This window comes from Podarcis filfolensis, assembly GCF_964270895.1.
Source record: "Podarcis filfolensis genome assembly, chromosome: 11".
NCBI lineage: Eukaryota > Metazoa > Chordata > Lepidosauria > Squamata > Lacertidae > Podarcis > Podarcis filfolensis.
In genome coordinates, this window is record NC_139613.1 from 48,693,278 (window position 1) to 48,718,624 (window position 25,347).

Here is a 25,347-nt window from a genome sequence, read left to right on the forward strand (position 1 = left end):
TCAGCCCTAGCAACAATGCTGTCTGGGAAACTGCTGTCTTAGTGGCCCATTCTAGCTTTTCATCATCAAAATATTATGCACAGGAGTAGTGGTAACGAAGGGCCCATTCCAAGTTTAGTATTCATTCAGCAGCAATGAGACCTCCAGTCATTCAGTCTACTTGGGAAGATGCAGCAAACTGCAACTATTCTATAGATTGTGGCCCAAAGGAATTCTCTGCAGGTGTCTCTGAAGAACAATCGGCTGCTTAGCTGCTCTGTGCTGGTGCAACTTAATGTAGCTTAATGAGATGTGGAAGATATTCATATTCAGGAAATGAATTCATAAGTAACAAAAAGTAGTTATAGCCTATTTGACCAGTTTCCAAGCTTAAAAATAATTTAAAACAGGAACTAAAAAATGGAAGAAATGAAGCTTTGGTACCTTGCATTAGGTAAGACGACAGAATGTGGTAACTCAGGCTTATAACCAATAACTTTCTTTAAATTCTTAATTAGTTTTATGAGATAAAGAGTTATGAACTATGGATTGCAAGAAGATCAAACCTATCTATTCTTAAGGAAATCAGCCCTGAGTGCTCACTGGAAGGACACATACTGAAGCTGAGGCTCCAATACTTTGGCCACCTCATAAGAAGAGAAGACTCCCTGGAAAAGACCCTGATGTTGGGAAAGATTGAGGGCACAAGGAGAAGGGGACGACAGAGGATGAGATGGTGGGACAGTGTTCTCGAAGCTACAAACATGAGTTTGACCAAACTTCAGGAGGCAGTGGAAGACAGGAGTGCCTGGCGTGCTCTGGTCCATGGGGTCACAAAGAGTCGGACACAACTAAACGACTAAACAACAACAAGTTATGAACTCAGGACTACATCCATACTTTTCGCTGCAGAAATCTTACCTTCACATGTGTCAGTTTCGCTGCTGAATATATACCCCTTTGGGCATGAACAGCTGTAGCTTCCAGGGGTATTTCGACACAAGCCATTGTCACATAGCAATCTGTTCACTAGACATTCATCGATGTCTGGAAAGGAAAAGTTGATCGTACCTATTAGTATGTACGACACGAATGGTGTTGCCCCTTCCCACTCACAATAGCAGAAGGAAAATTACCATTAGCGCTATTCCACAAATGCTTCCATCAGTGATACTTTTCTAGAATAAAGAGGTGCTGGAATTCACCATGAATACCTCCCTTGTTGTTCTCTTAGAATGGCAATGGTGCTACCTGAGGGGTGCTGGAACTGATTTCCTGTGAGTTCAGGCTGATAAAAAGCCCTGGCTTCTATAAGCAGCAGCAGAAGCAGCTCACTTGGTATAGAGGACCTTCCTGGCAGGAAGGCTGGTTTTGCTTACTGGAAGGGAGAGGGGTGAAGTAGTACAGAGTTTGGTGTGCAAATGCACTGTGCAAATTGCCAGTTTAGCTCTGCCAGTACTGTATGTTTGCAATGTACCAACTTCTCTGCTTCTCTCCCCTTCCTCTCCTATTGAGCAACAGTGACCCACCTGCTAGAAAGTGGTCCCATTGCACCCACTGAGCAACAGTGAAAGAATTCATCCAGCTCTGTATAAGAGCTAGCATGCTCCTTTTGCACAAAAGCCTGCGCAAGAAAAAGGGCAATTCTTGCTTTGGTTTCACTTTTCCCACACAAAACTCTAGTGAAAGATATAAAAGAGCTCTTCAATTAGCAGAACAGAAGACCAGGAAGGTTCTTTCTCATTTGAGGCACCCAACACTCCCTCTATTGTGCAGGAAAGGCAGTGACCACAATACTTAGCTTTCAAGCACTATTCCTGCTGCTGTCAGAATCATAGGCAGCCACAGCAGAAATCGTATGAATACAGTTCAGATAACATACCAACACAATTTCTTCCTGAAATATCCGATTCATATCCGCTGTTACAATTACACCGATAGCTGCCACGCAGGTTTTCGCAAACCCCATTGGAGCAAATATCAGGATCTAAAGCACATTCATTAATATCTGCAATAATAAAATAATTAAGGTTATTAATGTAGGTGGTTAATATTTTAAATGACAAACAATACACAGTATTCTTACAGCAAAACCATTTCGTAAAAAGTGAAACCAACCATACTGAAGTTGCATAAATTAAACCAGAATTAAACATCAGCAGACAAAATATAACATTGGTCTGTTTTGCCCAGACAATAAAGGAATATTAATCTGCTGCTGTATTTTCGTGTCCATTAGTATTTTTACCTGGTCTCAACTGTTTTTCAGTGTGGTTGCTTTAAATATGGCAACCTGCTTTGAGATTAGTGCTGGGCTAAAGTATTTTAAATAATAACTCCTTATTATAGGACTGCAGCCTGAAGCTGCTTGGGAACTGCTTGGAGCATATGCACAGTTTTAAGGAATGAAAGTTGTTTCATTTTATTAAAATACTATGTATATGCTACTGCCAAGAGAACATGTATAAATACATTCCATGCTTCTGCTGCAGCAAGAGAGAATTTTGCCATTGGTTAGAGTGGGAAAACAGCTTAGCTGTTCCTCAGAGTCTGGTTCACTTAAAAAAAAAATATGGTGCCTCATATCTAAAACAACAGCATGTGGGAGGTTGAGGAACAAAATATTTTTGTCCGTTTATCTGATTTCATGCACATGATTTATTTATTTATTTTCAGTTCCTTCCCTTTTTTATAGGTCACACCTGTAAAATGTTATGGAGCATTACCTCTTCCATCCACTGTAATTCCTACGCCACTGCTACACAGACCACGGAACTCAGCTTCTCATATGAAAACAAAAAAGGCAGAAAAACGTAAGAAAAATAGGTTAAGTATTACTATGTTTTAATACTATGTTACCTCAACTACTGCCGATTCAAATTGGATGTTAATTAACATTAGCAAGCACTGTGGAATGAAATAATAGTCCCAACTAGGGAAGAATGGCAAGCCAGTCCAGTTTGCTGGACTATGCTGAAATGGCAAAACTGATCGGGAGACTCAGGAACCAAAAAGATCCTTTTAAAAAAGAATGGGAAAATTCGTAACTTACTTAGGAAACCATTGCAAACAGATAAAAACGTTAGTTGGACTTTAAAAACCACTTGTGAAGAAACAAAAGATATGGACAATTTAGAGAAATGAAAACTGTGGAGAATGTACGTATATGTAGTTTTAGAAAGATTATTATAAGGACCCATGTAGGGGATGGATGGGGGGGGGGTGTCACAAGATCCAGGGAACCTCATGAATTGATATGTTAAAGTTTTTTTCTTTAAAAAAAAATACTTTAAACTTGTTTTCATAAAAACCAATAAAAAAGATTTCCAAAAAAACCCCACACACAACAAAAACATTTGCAAGTACTGTAAGGGGTTTTTTTTATCGTTTATGTACTTATTAAATTTATATCCGACCCTTCCTCCCAAAGGAGCCCAGGGCATAAACAAAGTGATAAAACAAAGAAAACGTCTTTAAAACAATTCCAATACAGATGTAAAGTGGGAAAGATCTCTACCTAAAAGGCTCATTGGATGACAAAGGTCTTCAGCAGGCATGAAAAAGACAACTGAGACAAAACCTGCCTAGTTTTCAAAGTACAGTGCCACAACACTGAAAGCCTGATTACTACATTGTACAGAACAGAGCTCCTGCTAAATAGTATCCACCCTAATCTGCAGGGTGCAGTGATCTATTGGTGAGATTATATTTTGGGTATCCTGGTTCCCATCTGTATATGACTTTATACACAAAACCAGCACCTTGAACTTAGCCCAGTAGCTAATTGGCAGTCTGTGCAATTCTTTTAACAGCAGGGTAAAGGTAAAGGATAAAGGGACCCCTGACCATTAGGTCCAGTCATGACTGACTCTGGGGTTGCGGCGCTCATCTCACTTTATTGGCTGAGGGAGCCGGCGTACAGCTTCCAGGTCATGTGGCCAGAATGACTGCTGCTTCTGGCAAACCAGAGCAGTGCACGGAAATGCCGTTTACCTTCCCACCAGAGCGGTACCTATTTATCTACTTGCACTTTGACGTGCTTTCAAACTGCTAGGTTGGCAGGAGCAGGGACCGTACAACGGGAGCTCACCCCGTCGTGGGGATTCGAACTGCCGACCTTCTGATCAGCAAGTCCTAAGCTCTGTGGTTTAACCCACAGCGCCACCCGCGTCCCAACAGCAGGGTAACATAACCTGCTGCCAATTTCCTGCTCCAGGGAGTGGCCGAGACGCCGCATTTTGCATCAGCTGCAGCTACCAGACCAACCTCAAGGGATCACCAGTGCATGGGTGACTATTATCAGGCTATCTTGGTCTAGAAATGATTGCAGCTGTCTTACCAGCTGAAGCTAGCAGACTGACTGCTACTACTATTCTCGTTTTCATGGGCAATATACACTTTTCACAGTAATCAAAAGAAGAACACAACTTTACCTGAGTTCTTGGCAGGGCATGGGTGGCAAGGCTCTCCAAAGCCATAGTCCAGATTGGCACAGCAACATTCAGATTTTGTCACTGCTCCAGGAAAAGGGCGGACACATATTCCCTTTTTGATCCCACCATAGCATGTGCTGCGCATATGGGTATCTAAGAGGAGTCGGGCAGAACAATAGGTGAGTTGTCTTACAACTGGAAATGGTATAAAGAAATACTCTTCACATAAAAAATGAACCCAAAACCTTTGCATGTGCAATTCGTTAATTAATATTGAATACAAAACTTGGCTTCTACAAAGTCTAATACCAACCAAATGTTGACATCCAACATAGGCTTATATCTGTATCTGAATATTCCGTTCATGCCCAAAGTTATTTCTAACATGTCTTACTTAACTTTATTTCCTGCAGGTTACTTTTGAGTTTGTATGAATGCATGTATGATTTAAGATTATTTACATTGCAATTCTATACATGTCTACTGAGTACGTGTGCATAGTACGGCAGTCTTAATGAAATTTTCTTTTCATAAAGTCTGTTAAATATTTAACCTGCTTGTCAGCACTACTAAAAGCCCTAAGCAGAATGTTTAATAAAATACGCCAATTCTCAGACTATAAACACTTTTCAGCTGCCTACAGTTTCTGCCTACATCACTTAGATCATTCAAAAGATCCTGCAGCTTAGCCAACAAGGAGGGTTTTGAAGCCAAAGAGAATTTACAGTAGATTTGTTAACAGTAGACGCACACTTTGAAATTCTGTTCAGAAGGACAAGAATGAGCAAGATTTTTTTTATTATGCGCTATTTAAGATTTCTTCCCATTACTGCATGTCTAGAGTAATTATATCATCTTGTTGGGGAACTGAATTTCCTAAATGATTCCTGATTTTGCCTCTAGTGAAGAAATAGTCAAACAACTAATAGCGAGTTAGATTCTTTTAAGCACCAGCACTGTGTATTCCAAAAGAGAATTAAACATCCTGGACTACAGACATTACTGCTAGTGCAGGGCCAGGGCTTAGTAGGTTTTAGTTTCTGCCCTGAAAGTTGTACTTTCAGCAAGGCAAATTTCCCCAGCATCAACAAATCTATGGCAAATTGAGAGGTGGGGGGTGGGGAAATCCCCATATAACTTTGGGATTATTTTAAGAATTGAACAGGTTATACATGCCAACTTGGATTTAGCCCTTTGGGTCTGGCTCTAGAATTACACAGATTCAGTATCATAAACACAATGCCAAACCTAAACATTCTCATTTTCATTGATTTATTCCAGACTGCCAATGATCAATTTGCATTTATTAAAGAGTTGGTAGTAGAGAACAGAGAAGATGAAAAACTATAGTGTACACTACTAATTCATTAGGCAGTGTTTATTTATACAGTCATACCTCGGGTCGAAGTAGCTTCAGGTTAAGGATTTTCGGGTTGCGCTCCACGGTGATGTGGAAGCAACGGAGCACGTTACTTCTGGGTTTCGCTGCTTGTGCATGCGCAGACGCTCAAAATGACGTCACGCGCATGCGCGGAAGTGGCGAATCGTGACCCGTGCAGTCGTGGGTTACGCTCTACTCAGGATGCGAATGGGGCTCCGGAAAGGATCCCATTCGCATCCAGAGGTACCACTGTTTTTAGAAGACTAAATGGACTATGAAACTACAGTGTGCTATCTGTTTCAAGTATGTGACAAAATAGGCTTTAGAACACATAGTGCAGTTCATCTTTGTAAACACAAGAAGTGGAAAAGTAGACATTTCTGCAAAAGCTATTTTCATGGCAGAAGTGCTAGCACAAGTGGAAGTCATGTAACAGCATGCGCGCACACACACGCACACTCCAGGAGCAGCAGTGGTTGGTTACGATACACAACCTGCACTGTGCCAAACTCCTGATGCCTTGCTCCTCTCTTTTGGTAAGCGGAAAAGACACACAACGTTCAGGAGACGAAAGAGCAATGCAGTCCCAGCCACAGGGCCCCAGTGGCCGTAATGCTGAATGGTATATGATATTCTAGTGTTGTGCAACACTTCTGCTAGCCCAAGTGACCCACTGGGTCCAGCTGTTGCACTACGTTAACAATGTGGACCTCACTAGCAGAATGACTGTTGTACTAGCAGCTGCCACAATTGGCTCTCACCCATATTTGTTTAAACTTTACCACATTAAACTGTAAAAGTGTCCCTTACCTACACAAACACGACCATCAACTCCCACAGCTAGGCCTGGCGGACAATCGCAACGAAACGAGCCCTCGGTGTTAATGCAGTGACCATTCATGCAAATCCCTGGTTGATGGCACTCATCAATATCTGGAAGAAAATGTATGTTTTACTGATTAGTAAATGAAACCATGATTTTCTTATAAAATTGTGTGATTGTGGCCTTCTAATGTCATTCACCAACTGCTTCCACCAAAGATTCATATGTGCATTAAACAAACAATCAATGAATAAACTCAGGGCAAAATTTGATCAAAGGGCACAAACCTCAGCACTGGCACAATTCAGTGAAAACTTTTCCTATGTCAGCAGAACTGAAATAAGTAGGAGAGATACAACCATAGTTCTCTCTCTCTCTCTGTTTGTGTGTGTATAGAGTCAAGATTGCCATAATATGGTGTCTTACATACCAGTACAGTAGCGCCCATTAGGAGCCAAGACAAAGCCCGGTTTGCAGATGCATTTGAAACTTCCATCCTCATTTATACACATGCCATTCAAACACATGTTGGTAGTTGTGCATTCGTCATGATCTAGAAAAAACGAATTAGTAGATATATTTAATCCTGGAAGAAACTACTCAAGATTTCTTTCAAGATTTGTCTCATTTAATGAGAATCTTTCTACCAAAAAAACAAATGGGTGAAATCACACAAAATAAGTGGCAAATCTTTCTTTTAATCATTTTGTGCCAAACTTGGCTATACCTTAAGTGAGTCGTCCAACTGGAAAGTGAAAACTTCAGTTCATCCACTTTAAACAAGTGGACATGAAGGGCATTCACAGTGCATATCCTCTTAGCATTTTCTCAGGGTGCTAAAAATTATGGCCACTGCGTTCTGTATTAATTGAAGCATGCCAACCACCATCAAAGGCGGCCCCACATATAAAGCATGGCAGTGCTGCTTAAATCAGAATTTAAAATTGGAATCTGAACCTGGTTTCATATTCTGGTTTGCAAACAACATTTAAATTCAGTTCAAAAGTTCAGGCGTCTCAGAAAACTGCTTTTAAATAGCCAGAATCTAAACACTGGTCAGACACATGGAAGGAGAAGAGGGGGGAAAACAAAGAGCAAGGGCATGGCCCCATGATTCATTATTGGCCCAACAGTCTGCCTTGGTCTGAGGACTTTATAGGCTGCCTGATTCAGCTCGGGACCCATCCAAGGCTGCTGTATTTTGTTTCCATTCACCACTGATAAATAAAAAATGCCTGAAACTTTTGTTTCTCCCCCCCCCCCCCAAAAAGGATAAAAATTGCAGAAATAGCTGCCCCTGCAGGATAGGTAAAGCCTATCAAATTACAGGCAAATGAAGTCTGGGGCTTTTGTGCTGAGCACCTTAAAATTTGTTGTTGTTTTCTTTTAAAAAGGGGGGGGGGGTGCAAATCCTTCTAAGGGCATGAATCCAGCCAAATTTCAGAAGGATAACTGCAATAGGTTTTTTCAACATCGACCAGAGTGTGATTACATGTCAACCTATTTTGTAATTAACTGGCAAAGGCTAAATAAATAATAAAGTTATGTTAAAATTGAATTTGTTATTATAATAAAAACCCTGAAATGGTAGCTGAAATTTTAACAAGCCCACAGTATAGTCAGTATATAAATTGTTGATGTTTAACTTATGAATATATTTTATTCTGTGCCATATAGCAGGACAGCATGGAAATCTGCACGTTTTATCAGCATTAAAAGTGAACAAACAAACGAAACAAGTAATCTCATACCAACACAGTTTTTCCCATCAGTAGTTAGTTCAAACCCAGCATTGCAAATGCATTGGAAACTTCCATCAGTGTTCACACATCGGCCATTTTTACAAAGTACGCCGTTCTGGATACATTCGTCAAGATCTGAGAGGGGTGGGGGGAAACAGAGAATAATAACAATATAATTATCAACTAGTTTCAAGGAGAAAACAACAAACTGCTTCAGACCACTGGGTCCAAACCTCAAGTTTACATACCCCTTACTCAATGAAAATCATGTTTTTCAATTTTGCTATTGGGAAGCAAACATGAAGCAGTTTGTCAGTATGTTTGAATTCTCTTTACAGATCCAGACTTGACACCAGCACTGTCCCACTACTTAGTGTAATGGAACTCACATAGCTAAATTTAGCTAGATTGTGTCTTGCACATTTGAGATGTGAACCCGTATATACCATATTTTTTTGCTCCGTAAGGCTCACTTTTTCCCTCCTAAAAAGTAAGGGGAAATGTGTGTGCGTCTTATGGAGCGAATGCAGGCTGCGCAGCTATCACAGAAGCCAGAACAGCAAGAGGGATTGCTGCTTTCACTGCGCAGCAATCCCTCTTGCTGTTCTAGCTTCTGAGATTCAAAATATTTTTTCCTTGTTTTCCTCCTCCAAAAATTAGGTGCGTCTTGTGGTCTGGTGCGTCTTATAGAGTGAAAAATACGGTACCAGATATCAAGTATTTTATCTGTCCACATTCACGTGATTTTTCAAATGCAAGCAGATTTGACAAAATCTGCTCCTGTAATAACGCTTCTTTTCTTTCTTTTTGTTAGCATCCGTCTGTCTCGAGAGACAATAGTGTGTGCCTCTGGGGGCGAAATGAACCGCTGAAGAATTACAGCGCCTGCTGTGGCTGCAGAGACTGGAGACTCATAACTGCTACTTCCCACATTGTTTTTGCTGTGTTAGTAGCACTGAACTCCGGGGCACAAGCCCCGACAGTGTGTATGGAGGTCCTGGGCTGCTCAAATGACAAGACCTCCCTGTCGGCCTCACTGATGTGGTCCAAGGGAAAGCACAGCAGTACATTTGGCACCAGCTTGGCTGCAGCAGGCGCCAGAAGGAGGCGTACAGGGCCCCATCCAACCATTTTACGGATTCCAGATTTGTGTAGGGTTTGTAAATACTACATCACTGTCACCGTTTGCTGAAAAGGCGATTCAAAATCGTATTGATAATCTAAGGGGGGTGGGAGATCAAACTCAGGTCAAATATAAGCACGAGTAATTGCAGAAGTATTGGCCTTCTTACCAATGCAAGCCTGCTTTGTAGGTGTTCTCTGGAAACCTGTATGGCATTTGCAATAATAAGAGCCAGGTGTGTTCACACAGTCTCCATTAGTGCATGGATTTGATATGCACTCATCAACATCTGTTGATATCAGGAAAGAAGACAATCAGATTTCACGAGTTATACAAAAAAGCTCCTAACAAGTACAATTGCTGAACAGAGAAATAAATTTCACTTTCTTCAGCAGAAACTGATTCAACACACTAATCTAAAAAAAAAATAACTTGCACCATGATTCTCAGTATACAGTCATTACCTAATACAGCCCACTCAGTCCATTTTCAAAAATATGCAGCATCTCATGCTTCTTAAATAAAAAAATAAAATCTAAGTAGAGAAAGAAAATAAAGCAATGAAGAAATATAAATATACACTTGTCACTAGATTAATAGGACTGAATCACAGAGTTATTGTTTCTCCATCATTAATTTGCCTTTCTGTGTTTTGGAGATGTGCCTGGCTGCAGATTTTAGGATAGGTTTCAACACACTTGGATCATGTGGGAAAACAAAGTATCAGGATTGACAAACATATAGCAGTCAAATGCACTCACAAGACATGGCTCTTCACATGGAGGAGGCTGCCAAATGTAGCTTAACTACAGAAAAGCAACCATGTGAACCTATTACTTACTGCATATAATGCAACCCCTTGTTTCTGTTTATGGGCATTTCCTTAAATCAACAACCATTCGTATTTATGATTTTGAATGAAGTGTTTTAGTTAACAGCCTGAGCATACACCTGGGAAGAGGTTTAGCAGCTGTTTATGGCACAGATTTTCATATGGCATAATAGTGAGCATGTTCAGTTAGCTTCCGTCCTACTTTTTGCAGCAGCAATTAGATCATGCACAATGTCTTCCCTAAAGTGGGAGAACTGTGTGAATACTGTAATGAGCAGTGATCAAATGAAGGAGAAGAAGAGGAAGAAGAAGAAGAGTTTTGATTTGATATCCCGCTTTATCACTACCCGAAGGAGTCTCAAAGCGGCTAACATTCTCCTTTCCCTTCCTCCCCGACAACAAACACTCTGTGAGGTGAGTGGGACTGAGAGACTTCAGAGAAGTATGACTAGCCAGAGGTCACCCAGCTGCATGTGGAGGAGCGGAGATGCGAACCCGGTTCCCCAGATTACAAGTTTACCGCTCTTAACCACTACACCACACTGGCTCACAGTGGTGAAGCCCCTGTCCCCATCTATGCAGATAAACCTTATTACAGAGGTAAAATGGACAGCAGTTTAAGAAACCCATTTCCATTTCACCTACGTTGTACCTACGTTGTTCACCTACGTTCTGGGACTCTAGTACCTATCTGAACAGCAGTGAAGCTGACAATACATTCTGAACCACTTGTGATTTTCATCTCTGTGGTGAAAAGGCAATAGTTTCTTGTCAGAGCATTCCCACTCTGCTCATTGTCTTTTTCCTTCAGCCTGTCCTTTCTTCCTGGGATCGCTTTCAAACTCTTGTTGCGTACAAAATGTGATGCTTCTTTTGCCTTTCTTTTTCTGGGTTAAGTCCTTAAGTTTTAGCTCTGTTGTTCCTTTCTGGAAGCTTTACAGTCAGCTCCTGTTAGTTTGGCTAAAGCACTGGTTTTCTGAGCCGGCTGTAATGAGCAAATGGTAGCCTGTCCTCCAGCAGGAGCGGAACTAGAGGCTGCAGAGGGAAGCTGTTCCCTTCAGCACAAGACTATCCCCCAACCCATCACCCACAGTTTCAGAGGAGGCAACTCGCAGGATACAGAAACAGATTCACGTGCGTGTTCCCAAAGCAAGCATGGAAACAGGGCTTCTCTTTGCAGGCTTTGTACAAAACCTCTCCAAATTTGTCTACCACGTTGCACTTCCAATTCCCAACTTACGTAGGGGTTATATTCCAAGGAACCTCAAGTTTATGTGAAAACATGTATATTTGAAACACCATTGAAAAATCATTGAAACAAACAGTTTCCTCCACCCTGCCCCTGCCTCACCCTGTTCTGCCCTCTTTTGTGGCATTTTCAGTTCTGGGCTCAGTTGGATGCGCATGTGTACAGCCGCACACATATTGGACATGCCTGAAACAGTCGCTGTCTCTCTTTTCTCTCTCCTGAAGACCTTGTGCAAGAGTTTGCACATCAAGCTGCCAATAAGTTTTTACTCAATGTAAATGAAATCACATATAAAGAGGATTCCAAGTTATTTGCCCACACCAGTGAAAAGTACGATATAAACATCAGAAATCTAACCTGGCAGATTATGACAATATTCTATCTAATACTATAGACCAATTCCCCATTTCTCATGCAAAAACCCCAGCTTAATTTCACACCCCACTTACTTTTGAGCATGTAGTTGAGAAAACTGCAGCAAAGCCATAAACATGAAGCAATATGAAGAGAACAGGATATATTAAAATAATCAAATGTAGCAGCCATTCAGCACTGACTTTTATAATTTTCTGTCTGAATTGTACACAGAAACTTAGGGATTCCTCCTCCCCCACAAACTTCCCTGTAGAATTTGATTATTTTTCTAAGCAAAAACATTTTGCACTCATGCACAGCAAGCCAATCTGTCTCAGGATTATTTGTTTCTGCCCTCAGTAAGCACATAATGCCAATAGTTTCATCAGAACAAAGCCCAAAAATTAAAGTGCTATTGGTATTATTTCAACTAGGCCACAGGTCCTCATGAATGTGTTGCCTGTTATATCCTGTCTGATAACTTCATATGAAAATAAAAGAACTTCTTAAAGGAATGCACTGTACTGAGCTGTTAATATATTCATGGGTGGAAGATATTTATAAACAACAAACATAACACTCTTTCTGCCTTGGCAAGGTTTCTTCGGAAAGAAAATGCTAAGTTTACAGAACGTATATTTTATTTATGTCCCATGCAAATACATGTACTCTGTGTGATAAGCAAATCTTTTAAGCGCAGCCAGCAGTTCACTTTTTTTCCATTAAATTCATGTCTACAGGGAATATTTCTATTCAGATCAACTCATTTAAATTTAGTAAACTCCCATATTACTGCTGGTGATGGAAGGGAGTAAAGATAAACGTACAATGGCTTTTCAATAAGGAAATGCCTGACAAGAGTAAAACTCTTACTTTTTGTTGGAAACCTTTCTGAAGAAACAGAATCTCCTTGCAAATGCCCCCCACATGAGAACACATTGTCTACTTAGTGCTGTTTTGGCTTTTCTCTCATCTGCTCACTGTACCTCTCAAAGTACCCTATTATTGCTCAAATGGTTTTCCTTTGAACATTTTCCAGCTCTCTAAATGTCCCAGCTGCTCTCTTTAATGCCCTAGCTCTTGTGGGAGTTCATTACAAAGCACTTAGTAGTTTATTTTGTTTCACTGGGCAGTCCAGTTACTTGAAAACTAATATCCCAGTGAATAGCCTTACAGATTAATACATACATTGTTAGAACTGTGGAGGTGGTTGCTAAACTGCTAGAACACACTAAGTAGCATCTTTAAACTGTTGCTCCCAAGTATGTTCTAATAATTCAGGAAGTACTGCCATATGATACAGCATCCCTAATATTAGATTGCTAAACTTCCAGAAAAGTGTTCTCTTATTAGTAGCTCGTTTGATCATCTAGACATTACACAGAGTTCCTTGTTACTTCCCTCAATAGTTTCTCTCAACCAAGAGCGGCCTTGGTAAGCTGCCAATCTGACCAGAGGAAGGAGGAGTAGAGACTGCTTAAACTATTCGCCATTTTTTGTGCGTGCAGTCCAACCATGCAAGATGCTTGATACATTTTGTAGAAAATAGAAGAAAACTAGTAAGCATTTGCATCAGTGTACATAAGTGTTTATAACTTTTATATCAATATGGTAAAAATAAGTGACAATATAATTCTTCATAGTTATCACATTAATCTACATTTCATTGCAATAAAGTCTCAAGAGCACATTGGGGGCTTTTTAATCTTTCAGCATCTTTATAGAAGATATATTTCGGTATCTCTGCAGAAGAGGTATTTTAAAGATGTTTACGGATCAGATGAAAAGCAGGTGAAATTGGAAATTGCACTTACCAATACAGTCTCCATTTGCATCTTGTTTATACCCCATATTGCATTCGCATCGATAACTGGAAATCGTTGGGATGCAGCGTCCATTTAAACAAAGATTTGGGTGGTGCTTACAAATATCTATTGTTTGATTGAGTATTGCTAAGGGGAGGAAAAACAGATCCAAGTTGTATTACAACATTAAAGTTAGGTCCAGATGATCAAATGACTTTATTTTCCATAGTATATTTATTTTAACTTGCAATCAGCAGTATTGACAGTGGTAGGGGATAATAATAATGATGATAATAATAATAATAATAATAATAATAATAATAATAATAATAATAATAATATATTATTTATACCCCGCCCATCTGGCTGGGCTAACCCAGCCACTCTGGGCGGCTTCCAAAAAAATATTAAAATACTATAATACATCAAATATTAAAAACTTCCCTAAACAGGGCTGCCTTCAGATGTCTTCTGAAAGTCTGGTAGTTGTTATTCTCTTTGACATCTGGTGGGAGGGCGTTCCACAGGGAAGGCGCCACTACAGAGAAGGCCCTCTGCCTGGTTCCCTGTAACTTGGCTTCTCGCAGTGAGGGAACTGCCAGAAGGCCCTTGGTGCTGGACCTCAGTGTCCAGGTAGAACGATGGGGGTGGAGACGCTCCTTCAGATATACTGGACCAAGGCCGTTTAGGGCTTTAAAGGTCAGCACCAACACTTTGAATTGTGCTTGGAAACGTACTGGGAGCCAATGTAGGTCTTTCAAGACTGGTGTTATGTGGTCTCTGCGGCCGCTCCCAGTCACCAGTCTAGCTGCCGCGTTCTGGATTAGTTGTAGTTTCCAGGTCACCTTCAAAGGTAGCCCCACATAGAGCGCATTGCAGTAGTCCAAGCGGGAGATAACCAGAGCATGCACCACTCTGGCAAGGCAGTCTGCAGGCAGGTAGGGTCTCAGCCTGCGTACCAGATGGAGCTGGTAAACAGCTGCCCTGGACACAGACTTGACCTGTGCCTCCATGGACAGCTGTGAGTCCAAAATGACTCCCAGGCTGCGCACCTGGTCCTTCAGGGGCACAGTTACCCCATTCAGAACCAGGGAATCCTCCACACCTGCCCGCCTCCTGTCCCCCAAAAACAGTACTTGTGTCTTGTCAGGATTCAACCTCAATCTGTTAACCTCAATCTGTTAGCCGCCATCCAACCTCCAACCGCCTCCAAGCACTCAACTACTATACACACACACACACACACACACACACACACACACACACATTATCCACTGCATGGAAAAACAGTCAAATATGGCAACTTACTCAGCCCTGTAATGATGGGGCCATTTCCTGTGGGACCTTGACCACCAGTCCCTACTCCAGCCCCACCCACACCTGGGGAAAAACCATTTCCTCCAGGAAGGGGGATGAATCCTGTTCCTCCTGGGCCATAGCCATTTCCATTTCCTCCAGGAAAGAACCCATTTCCTCCTGTACCACCAGGTCTGGAACCCCCTACGACAGGAATGCCATCTATGCACAGCCTGCGATATTCATCTACGAAAATGAAAAACAACACAGAAGCGTTAATATCTCATCTTTTCACAAGGAGGTAGGAACATACACCAGTTCATCTATTTTGGAAAATAAGATAATCACTTAGAAACATACCACAGTGGTACCTCGGGTTAAGTACTTAATTCATTCCAGAGGTCCGTTCTTAACCTGAAACTGTTCTTAACCTGAAGCACCACTTTAGCTAATGGGGCCTCCTGCTGCTGCTGCGCCACTGGACCACAATTTCCGTTCTCATCCTGAAGCAAAGTTCTTAACCTGAGGTAATATTTCTGGGTTAGCAGAGTCTGTAACCTGAAGCGTATGTAACCTGAAGTGTATGTAACCCGAGGTACCACTGTATTACTTATTAGAGATTTTGCCACCTCAATTAGCTTTGGGCACAGCTAATTTTTGCAAGGTTACTCCAAGAGTTATCATGACAGACTCTATTGTCAACTATTCAGAAGCTCAGAAGTAGAGGATATTCTTTCTTCTACCTTGTTTTAAGTCCCCCAAGGCTGACAGAAAGAAAAATATACGTCCCGCACCGAGACAAAATTTGCTTCCGGAAAGGGCGTAATTTATCAAGATAAACCATAATTTCTGCACAGTTTTAGATTATACCGTTTGTATTCATGTATTCACATTGTATTCACAGCCATCTCCAAATGTGTACTCATGTGAGTAAATATGGAATTGGCCGCCATCACTGACCATTGTCTCCTAGTTCTGTCACATTAATTTGCCAAGTAAGCACTGGAGACAGCTGAGAACACTCATTTAGAATAATACACAAAACGCCAGCCGACTCCAAGAGAATATATCTCTCCAAGTTATTTTATTGTTTGGAATAGGCAGAATATTATTTACATTAAGATTGTTTAGAAAACATTTAGGGATTCTAAAGGGAATAAAGTAAGGATGAGGATATTAGTGATATGGAGCCAGATCACTATGGAATGCAGGTGGTATGTGTTGGGATTAGAATGACCCAAAAAAGTTCAAAGGCAACTCTGATTTGAGGGAGGTAAAAGCAGGTCACAAAGACATAAGGCAGGAAAGACTTCATTACAGCAAGGCAGATAATAAATATAAACATAGAAAATTAGCATTTTCTTATGTTAAAAAGGCAGATCTTTTAAGCGAATGCGTTTTCCTGGAGGATTTCGGTTTTATTTCAGACGTTTTCTGCAAATTTGAATGTTTCTGTATTCAAACCTCTTCCTCCCAGGTTATTTGGAGAAATAAAACAAAATATGGGTGCCTTGTATCCTTCCAGTTCAACTTAATATAACAGTTAAAAATATGCAGTACAAGGAGTCGTTATTTCTCTATATCGAAATGAGCTATGATTGCTTTAAATAATCACAGCTTTAAAGAAGTATTTTCAATAGTAATAGAGTTTCCCTTAACAATAACTGATCAGAGAGAAGTGCAGGCTGGGAACTTCATATACTTTTGAAGCAAAATGCAATTATATTTTTTTCCATATTTAAGCTTGATTTTCAAAATTGGTGCAATATCATTCCAGTGATCCTAACTAAAACTGGGCATATAAAAGCACTCACCAGAACCTCTAACAGGACACATTTCCGGTACGGATCCAAGTGCCCAACAACGTCCAGATTCACAGCAGCATTGCATTTTGGTAAATCTGCCAGGAAGTTCTTGTGCACAGCGACCATTCACCAGACTGGAGAAACATGTACCTGCTCTTTGATCTGGATATTGATAATGAGAAAAATTACTAACAGACTATTTATATAAAGTATTTTAAAACATTTTCTTAACCCTAGGGTAGCGTTTAAACCAGGCATAGGGAAACTTGGCCCTCCAGATGTTTTGGGACTACAACTCCCATCATCCCTAGCTAACAGGACGAGTGGTCAGGGATGATGGGAGTTGTAGTCTCAAAACATTTGGAGGGCCGACTTTGCCTATGCCTGATTTCAACAATTTGGGTAAACAAACATGAATATTATCAGTGCAGTAGAACACATTATGCAATGCAGTTTATGCTTGTCACTTCTGTGCAGAGAGCCCATCTACAACTGGCTGCTACGGTTGACAAATGACAACCATGCAGCCTAAAAGGCCATAAAATTCCTGCATTCATGTTGTAAGGCAGAGATAAACTAGAAGGTAGCATTCCTTGCTGTTAGCAGACCTTGCAGCTTAGGTACCTTTTGGAATAACCACTTACAGTTTCTGGAGTTCAAAGGCTATATTCATGTAGGAAATATTTACAAGGTGAATGGAGATGAGAGAGAGAAAATAACAGACATCTTGTCTCAACAAGTTGGGAGAAAACAATAAACCAAAATAACTCAACCTCTAAAAGGCAGAGTCGAGTTAGACAGAGGGGCTACAATTGCAGGCTAGAATGTTAAACAGTGCCCTCTGGTGGTTTAAAGTAACACTTGCATTAACTAGAAACTCAAGAGAAAGAAATATATTTGCTTTTCTCCCCAACTGGCTACCAGATGTCAGAAGCTTTTAGGCTTTCCCTGTTGACATACAAGCACAGAAATAAATCAATCTTCTTGACCACTTTTCCTCATGGGGCATGAGAGGGTACTTAGGACAAATGAAATAGCAATCTTTTCTGTTGATGTATTCTAGCTTCATAGGAGTATCTTTCAAAGATTGACCTTGTGGTTATAGACACCAATCCAAGACAAACTTTACAATATTAAAGACGAATCAGATTAATCTTAATCAGAAATCAATTTGAGTTTCCCCTTCAAGTTCAGTAGAGGCTGGATTAAGTAAATAATATAATTTTAGTTTCCTCGTGTCTTGTTTTCCAAACATCACAAATAAAGTAGAAGTACATATAGTTTGGAAATGACACAATCTTAAACCATGGAAGTAGACTATAATCAAACTGTATAAAATTATTGCTGTTATTGTATTTCTTATCCACCCTTCACCAGAAGGTCCCAGAATCTTTTTTGCAAACACACCTCCATTTATTTATTTTAATTGTCAGTGCATGCAAGGATCACAGCTCCTTCCTCTACAAATAGGGAGACTGTGGGATGTGACCAGTGTTGTATGATGGCCGAAGACTAGCAAGTTAAGTTCATAGACTAGAAACCTTTATGAACTGTCCAAGGAACAGTAGGTTAGAACTGGCCAGCAGTGAGCTTCGAGACTGTCCAAAGGGTCCATAAAATAATATACCTACCAATGCAATGAGAGCCATCTGTCGATGTCACAAAACCACGTGGACAGAGGCAAAAATAACTTCCCACAGTGTTGGAACATTCACCAGCATCACATATTCCTGGAATGAGGCTGCACTCATTAATATCTGGAGACAGAAGCAGATGAAGAACACTTTTTTAAAAAAATTCTTCCTTAGGAGTTCCTGGATGAGACTGATTCCTATATGCAGCAGTTCCTGGATGAGATTGATTAGCTAGATCTACTACAATCTGTGTTCAGTCCTGATTTCGGAACTAAATCAGCCTTGATTGCTCTGACCTTATCATAAGAGATGGGGGAGTGCATCCCTATTACTTCTGCCTGATCTCTCAGCAGCTTTTGATACCAAAAAATCATGGTATCCTCTTGGACTCACTTAGTGAGATGGGTATCAGAGGCACAGTATTATGGTGCTTCCACTCTAATATTTAGGGTTGCATTCAGAGAGTAGCACTGGTTGAATACTCCTCAGCCCCCTGGCATTTGTGGCACAACTTAGGTTCAGGTACCCCAGGTTCCTAAACATTTATATCCCAGCTCATTTCCTGAATTAACCTGCAGGAACCTTGTTAGCTGCCCCTGTTCCACACTGACTGGCAAGGCTCACCTGACGGCAACAATAACCCAAGCCTTTAGCATCATCAAGCCTTTAGCGTGGAATGCTCTGCCAACAGATGCAACAGGTGCTGTCTCTTTGAATATTTAAATGACCTCTGGAAACTTATCTATGCCATCACACTTATGCAGGCAATTAAGAAAATATCTACCTGTAAAAGCTGGTCTCTGGTTTTAAATTTGTATGTGCTTTTTATTGCATAAACATATGTTTGCTGTAAACCACTCTTGATATGTATTATGAATACAAATATTTGTACTGTGCTCTAACTACACCACCTGATGTGTTTAGCATACGGTCTGCACTAGTAAATATTGGACTTCTTTAAGTTCCCTGTGCCAATGTATCACACCTGCCACATTTGTATATATAATGTTACCGAGCATGCTCAAATGCAATACAGCATGCTCAGTAATGACAACTGGAGTCAAATTTCACTGCATAACAGAAAACGCATACAATTTGATTCTAGTTGCCATGACTGAACATGCAGAGGATCATACACGGTGTTATGTGTGTCAGGAAAAAGTACAATCATGTTTATAGCTTTTTTAAAAAAACACACCAAACAAACCACTTCTTTCTTACAACTTCTCCAAAGCTGGAATGAATACAGCATGCCCAGTTTCTCCCATTGTAGCCACTACCCTGGCCATACTTCTTGTCATGAAAACAAAACAAAACACCACATTCTCAAAAAAATAAAAATAAAGGCAGGCATTAAGTGATCTCATTACAAAGTGAAATGTAGGTGCTTACTATGTGACAGCCAAAAAAAGCAAAGCAGAACGTTTATATTTAAGTCTGCTTGTTCTAATTAGCATGTGCCCCAAGAATGAATTACTCCAAAGTGACCACAAGAGGGTATAAAATGTATCCCTTTATTTCCACCAGGATCAGACGAATGTCTGCTAATATACCCTAGGCTAGAAATGAAAACAGTACATTCACTTTCACTGCAATTCAGATCTCTACATCAAGGTTCCCCCCCCCCTATGTTACAGTCACCAAGCAGATCCCTGCATAAGCAAATGTGGTGAATAGAAAAGGCGGTTTAGGTGTAGTAGAATTTGTGAGCTTCTCATGGAAAGTGGAGAGTGGGAATTATTTCTGGACCTTAAACAGGGGATTAATTCCCGAGAGCACCTCATACACATAATCCTTCTGACAAGAGTATGTTTCACAGCAGGGTCATTCCATGTTGCGTTGTGTTGAATAGTGTCATTCTGATGACAGACACACAGGAGGGGAAGTGTATAATATAGTTCGTAAGTTATAACCTCATAGGGGTGACTAAACCATTTCGGAATAAATGTTTTGCTTTTGTTCCGAAGTAGGGGGAATTGCTCATCCTTGCTTTCATTCTGCGTACGCCTCCCAAGGCGTTAGATTCTCACTCTACACATAATTGCACAAAGCAAATCATTGCCTACAAGGTCTTATGTGCTACACCACCCCTCAGAAAACTGGACTTTTAAGAGTTTTCTCATGGAACCGCATTGTTCAGTCTTAATGAGTCCTGTCCTCAACTAGATTGTGTAAACCAGGCATGGCCAAACTTGGCCCTCCAGCTGTTTTGGGACTACAACTCCCATCATCCCTAGCTAACAGGACCAGCTGTCAGGGATGATGGGAACTGTAGTTCCAAAACAGCTGGAGGGACATATTTGGCCATGCCTGGTGTAAACTTATTCAGTCTTCCCAAGTCTATAAGAAACTATGTCAGGATCATTCCCACTCTAGGTAGTTTCTCCTTCGCTGTCTCTTCTATTGTGTTCCATTGCCTCCTCTCTCTGCTTGTCCCGTCCCCCCTTTGGTCACAGTCAAGAACCTAAAAGGGACACAAAGCCTTGTTTACATGCTTTTAAGTAGTTTTTCATATCTTGCAACATTTCTCTGATGAAAATAGGGACGTCCCATTCCGTAATGATAATATTACTATTTATACCCCACACATCTTATTGGGTTGCCCCAGCCACTCTGGGCAGCTCCCACCATATATAAAAACATAATAAAACATTAAACATTTAAACAAACACCTCCCGATACAGGGTTGCCTTCAGACGGCTCAGGGGTTGGATAACTCCATACCCTCCAACATTTCTTCAGGAACATCCTACCATACCTTCCAACATTTCTCCAATGAAAATAGGGAGATCCTAGGAAAAGTGGGATATTCCGGCATCAAATCAAAAACCGGGGTGGCTTCTCTAATCCAGGGAAGTCCCTGGAAAATAGAGGAACTTGGAGGGTCTGATTTTTCTATTTTTAACTTGACTGGGGAGGTTCAAGGAGGACCCCAGATTTCTTGCTTTAGGTACCTACAGACTCAAAGGAACCTACAGGTGCATTTAGGGGTTGGCAAAACCAGCCCCTCTCCCTGGAGGGGGGCACCAAAATCACCTATCAGACTATGCAGAATATGGCATATGGCCTGTTATTGTGTTGCTGCGTTCTAGACCTCTTGTGGAGGAGGTACACACAAAGAAGGGCCTCAGATTGTGATTGCAGGGTCTAGGTCAGTTCTTATGGGGATATGCGGTCCCCATTGGTTCTATGGTGTATGCCTCACACTGTACTAAAGTGCGCAAAGCATTAGAATAGTACAGTGGTACCTCAGGTTACATACGCTTCAGGTTACAGACTCCGCTAACCTAGAAATAGTGCTTTAGGTTAAGAACTTTGCTTCAGGATGAGAACAGGAATTGTGCTCCGGCAGCGCAGCAGCAGCCGGAGGCCCCATTAGCTAAAGTGGTGCTTCAGGTTAAGAACAGTTTCAGGTTAAGAACGGACCTCCGGAACAAATTAAGTACTTAACCCGAGGTACCACTGTACATGCTGTTTCTTTTCTTGTCTTTCTCCGTGTACTTTATTTTCCTTTAAAAAGAGAATGTGTCTTTTTCTGTTCCCTTCTCTCAAAAAGAAAAAGAAAAGAAGACAAAAGGGAGGGGGGCTATCAGCATATAACTAGTGAGAGAGGGAGCTTAAAATTTTCATTGCTTTCAAACCACACTGTGAAACTTGACAATACTGCTATGCTCTTATACTAACCATATAGTTGTTCCTATACTATCTCTAATATGATTCTCACAAAGCAATGCCATTTTATAGTGACCTCTGGTACATGTAGTCAGAGCTCCTTGTAAATCTCTTTATGCAATCTATCACCAGTTAAAAGTTGCCAGCTTTCAGGTTTTGTAACGAACTTGGAGGCTGGCCCAGGTTTAAACTGGGATTCATTTTGTTCAAGCTTAGGCCAAGTTTCCACAAACCTTGAACTGACTTATGTTTTCCATTTTGAAGCTATGTGAAACTCTGTAGGGTTTGTACGTCTCAATCTATAGCCAGATGATTCTGCCTCAGCTGCCTTTTAAGTTGGATAAAAAGAAAAACGGAGAACATTGTCCTCATAATGTTCTCATAAAAGGAGTCCAAATCCGTTAGCCTTTATCTATAGCTATGGAATTCCTCACTCGAAAGGTGCTCAGAAGTTGTCACTGGTGCAGAATGCAACAGTTGCTTTGTGCTAGGACACTGGCTTTCTATAGCATTCTGAGCCTATTCAAGGTGCTAGTTTTATATATTTAAGACACAAATTATGTATATTAAAGTGAACACAAAAATAAATAAAAGCTAAATAAATAAACCATGAGGTCAGTGTTAACAGAAAGCTTGATAAAAAAGGCATGTGTTTCATCTGCCATTTGATGATTTGAACAAAACAAGTTTAGTTCATTGTCTTGTTGTGTTGTGCATGTGACAAAGGGGAACCACGCCAGGGTGAAGGCATCTTCCTTTGCTTGTCCCTGTGCTAATTTAAGTTTGTTGGCTAACTTTTCTAGTTGGGCGGTTTCCCACCCATTTTGGTACCAGTAGCCCATGTTCGCTCCTGATAGGTACTTCCAGTGTCTAGTTATGATGCATACAAAATAATATGGCTAATCTGACCACACAACACCCCCCCAAACAGATACAAACAAGCCACACTGCAATCAACTGAACGCAACCAACCAGGCTCCTGTCCCCCTAATCTCTTGCAGTGCCAATAAAAATAAATAAATTTACAAATAAAGGACCTACCGGCGTGATGCTGACACAATACCCTACCCAGATGCTATGCAACTGAACAAAAGAACGTTACCCTCCCATCTCTCTCCCTCCCCATCTCCCCCCCCCCGCAACTGCATTATGTCTACGACGATAGTGTCTCACACAAAACATAAACGAACTGACTATGAGTAAAAAATGGAGATGTTATATGTACCATACTTTTCTGTCTATAAGACACCCCCTTGTATAAGACACCCCCCAAAAAATTTTGGGGGACTGAATTTTAAGAAAATGAGGGGAGATGGCCCAAAGCTGTTGAGCCTCTCCCCCCACGAAGCTGTGGGCAGGAAACACTCCCTAGATCATTTCTCGCGCGCAGAGGCATCGGGTGAATTTGCGATTCCTCCATCCATTCAGTTTGCAGGAATGCAACCTCCCTGGATGCCGTCGCGCACGGGAAATGATCCAGGGAGTGCTTCCCGTGCGCAGCGGCATCAGGTGGATTTGCGCTCCCATCAAAGAGCTGGCTGGCGGCAGGGCGCTTCTCCCCTCCCTACCCCCGCCGTGCCACTATCCGTGTATTGGACGACCCCAGTTTTTTTATGTGATTTTTGAGTCAAAAAACCTTGTCCAATACACGGTAAAATACAGTACTCTTCCTTGTTTATTTGTTTGCTCTGTGACACTAGAAAATCTTAAATAAAAACTAATTTTAAAAAGCAAGTTTAGGAACACAGGAACCTGCCTTATACTTAGGCCGTTTGTTCATTTGGCTCAATGTTGTCTACATTGAATGCCACCAATTCTCCAGAGATTCAAGAAGGAGTCTTTACCACCCGTCCTGGAGATTAGATCTTAGACCTTCTACACGTAAAAGCTCTACCACTGGGACTCTGTGCACAACTCTTAAGATTTTGTTTCTTGGAGAGTGTGCACAGTTCGTTTACAAACCACGCATCTCTCCTTCAAATGTTGCAGAGTTCTCTTGGAACACATAGTGGATGAGTATTAAGCCCGTCTGCTGCACATGACTTGGCCCTTAGGAGGTGAAAGAATGTTTAGCCATCATCACCATAAAATCTCCCGAGTCCTTTAAAAGCAAGGACCAAGCCAGCACTGTTTTAAGCCAGTTCTGTCAAACAGTAAAGACAAACATCCAATTAAACACAAATACAGTCATACCTCGGGTTACAGATGCTTCAGGTTGTGTATTTTCGGGTTGCGGACCGCCGAAACCTGGAAGTACCGGAATGGGTTACTTCCAGGTTTCGGCGGTTGCGCATACGCAGAAGCGCTGAATTGCAACCCGAGCGTGCTCAGACGCAAGTTGCGAACGCTACGGGTTGTGAACGTGCATCCCGCATGGATCACGTCCATAACCCGAGCGTCCACTGTACCTCTTAAATGAAAGAAGAAGAAAAATGAGGGTGAAAATGTTGTTAAGCGTTGTGCAAGGCGAGAGAGAGAAGAAGTTATATTTTAAGCATTACACCTGGGACAGGACTGGACATGGCCATAAAATGGATAGCAAATTCCCACCTGTGGGACATTTTACTAAAAAGCCAGCCTGCTTGCCTGCCTGCCAAGCAAAACAACTTCCCTGCTTGTCAGCTAGAGGTCATCTCCTTTACCAAAATGACTTCAATGAACAGGATATAATAATTGGGAACTAACCTTGCCAGAAAAAAGCTTGAAGACATTTCTGAATAGTTGCACGTTCCCTTTTCATCATTTGCTGTACTAGAAGCATTTTAAATATATAAAATGTACTTACCATTTGTTGATGAGCTGTTTGTGTGTCTGTTCACACAAATCCATGAACCTGTTAACTTATAGGAATACTTAATCTGGGAGTGTTTGTGCATCCAAGTGGCTACTGCACTTTTGTTGCTAGTAGTTTAAAAATCCCAGTACTGTCTTGCTTACTTAGGCGAACAAGCAAGAAGCAACACGTGCCAATATAAATTAATCTAATTTAACAAAATGTGGATAAAGAGAAAATATAGAGGAAAGTAAACTAGTGAAGGGTTGGGTAGGGAGTGGATAAGCCTAGGGACTTTTCCCTGTCTCCCAAAAAAAGTCTAATGAGGGGGGAAACGTCTAATGAGGGCCAAAGACAAGTGATTTTCAGAAGCATTATAATATTTTTTTATTATGTATATAAACTTAACAAATGCTTTTAAAATGTAAAGTACCACGAACAAAAAA

General features: G+C 41.0%; 1 protein-coding gene across 1 annotated transcript in view; it reads right to left on the reverse strand.

The window, feature by feature from the left end:
- The window catches only part of FBN2 (fibrillin 2), a 135,056-nt gene that overhangs the window by 65,300 nt on the left and 44,409 nt on the right, over window positions 1–25,347 (reverse strand). Inside the window, exons 8-19 of the mRNA XM_083576443.1 lie at window positions 18,454–18,579; window positions 16,832–16,984; window positions 15,030–15,263; window positions 13,731–13,868; window positions 9,651–9,770; window positions 8,368–8,493; window positions 7,047–7,169; window positions 6,604–6,726; window positions 4,413–4,565; window positions 2,706–2,759; window positions 1,862–1,987; window positions 901–1,026 (exon numbers count right to left, since the gene is read on the reverse strand). Coding sequence (XP_083432569.1) covers window positions 901–1,026; window positions 1,862–1,987; window positions 2,706–2,759; window positions 4,413–4,565; window positions 6,604–6,726; window positions 7,047–7,169; window positions 8,368–8,493; window positions 9,651–9,770; window positions 13,731–13,868; window positions 15,030–15,263; window positions 16,832–16,984; window positions 18,454–18,579 — 1,602 coding nt within the window. The remainder of the gene's footprint in view (window positions 1–900; window positions 1,027–1,861; window positions 1,988–2,705; window positions 2,760–4,412; window positions 4,566–6,603; window positions 6,727–7,046; window positions 7,170–8,367; window positions 8,494–9,650; window positions 9,771–13,730; window positions 13,869–15,029; window positions 15,264–16,831; window positions 16,985–18,453; window positions 18,580–25,347) is intronic.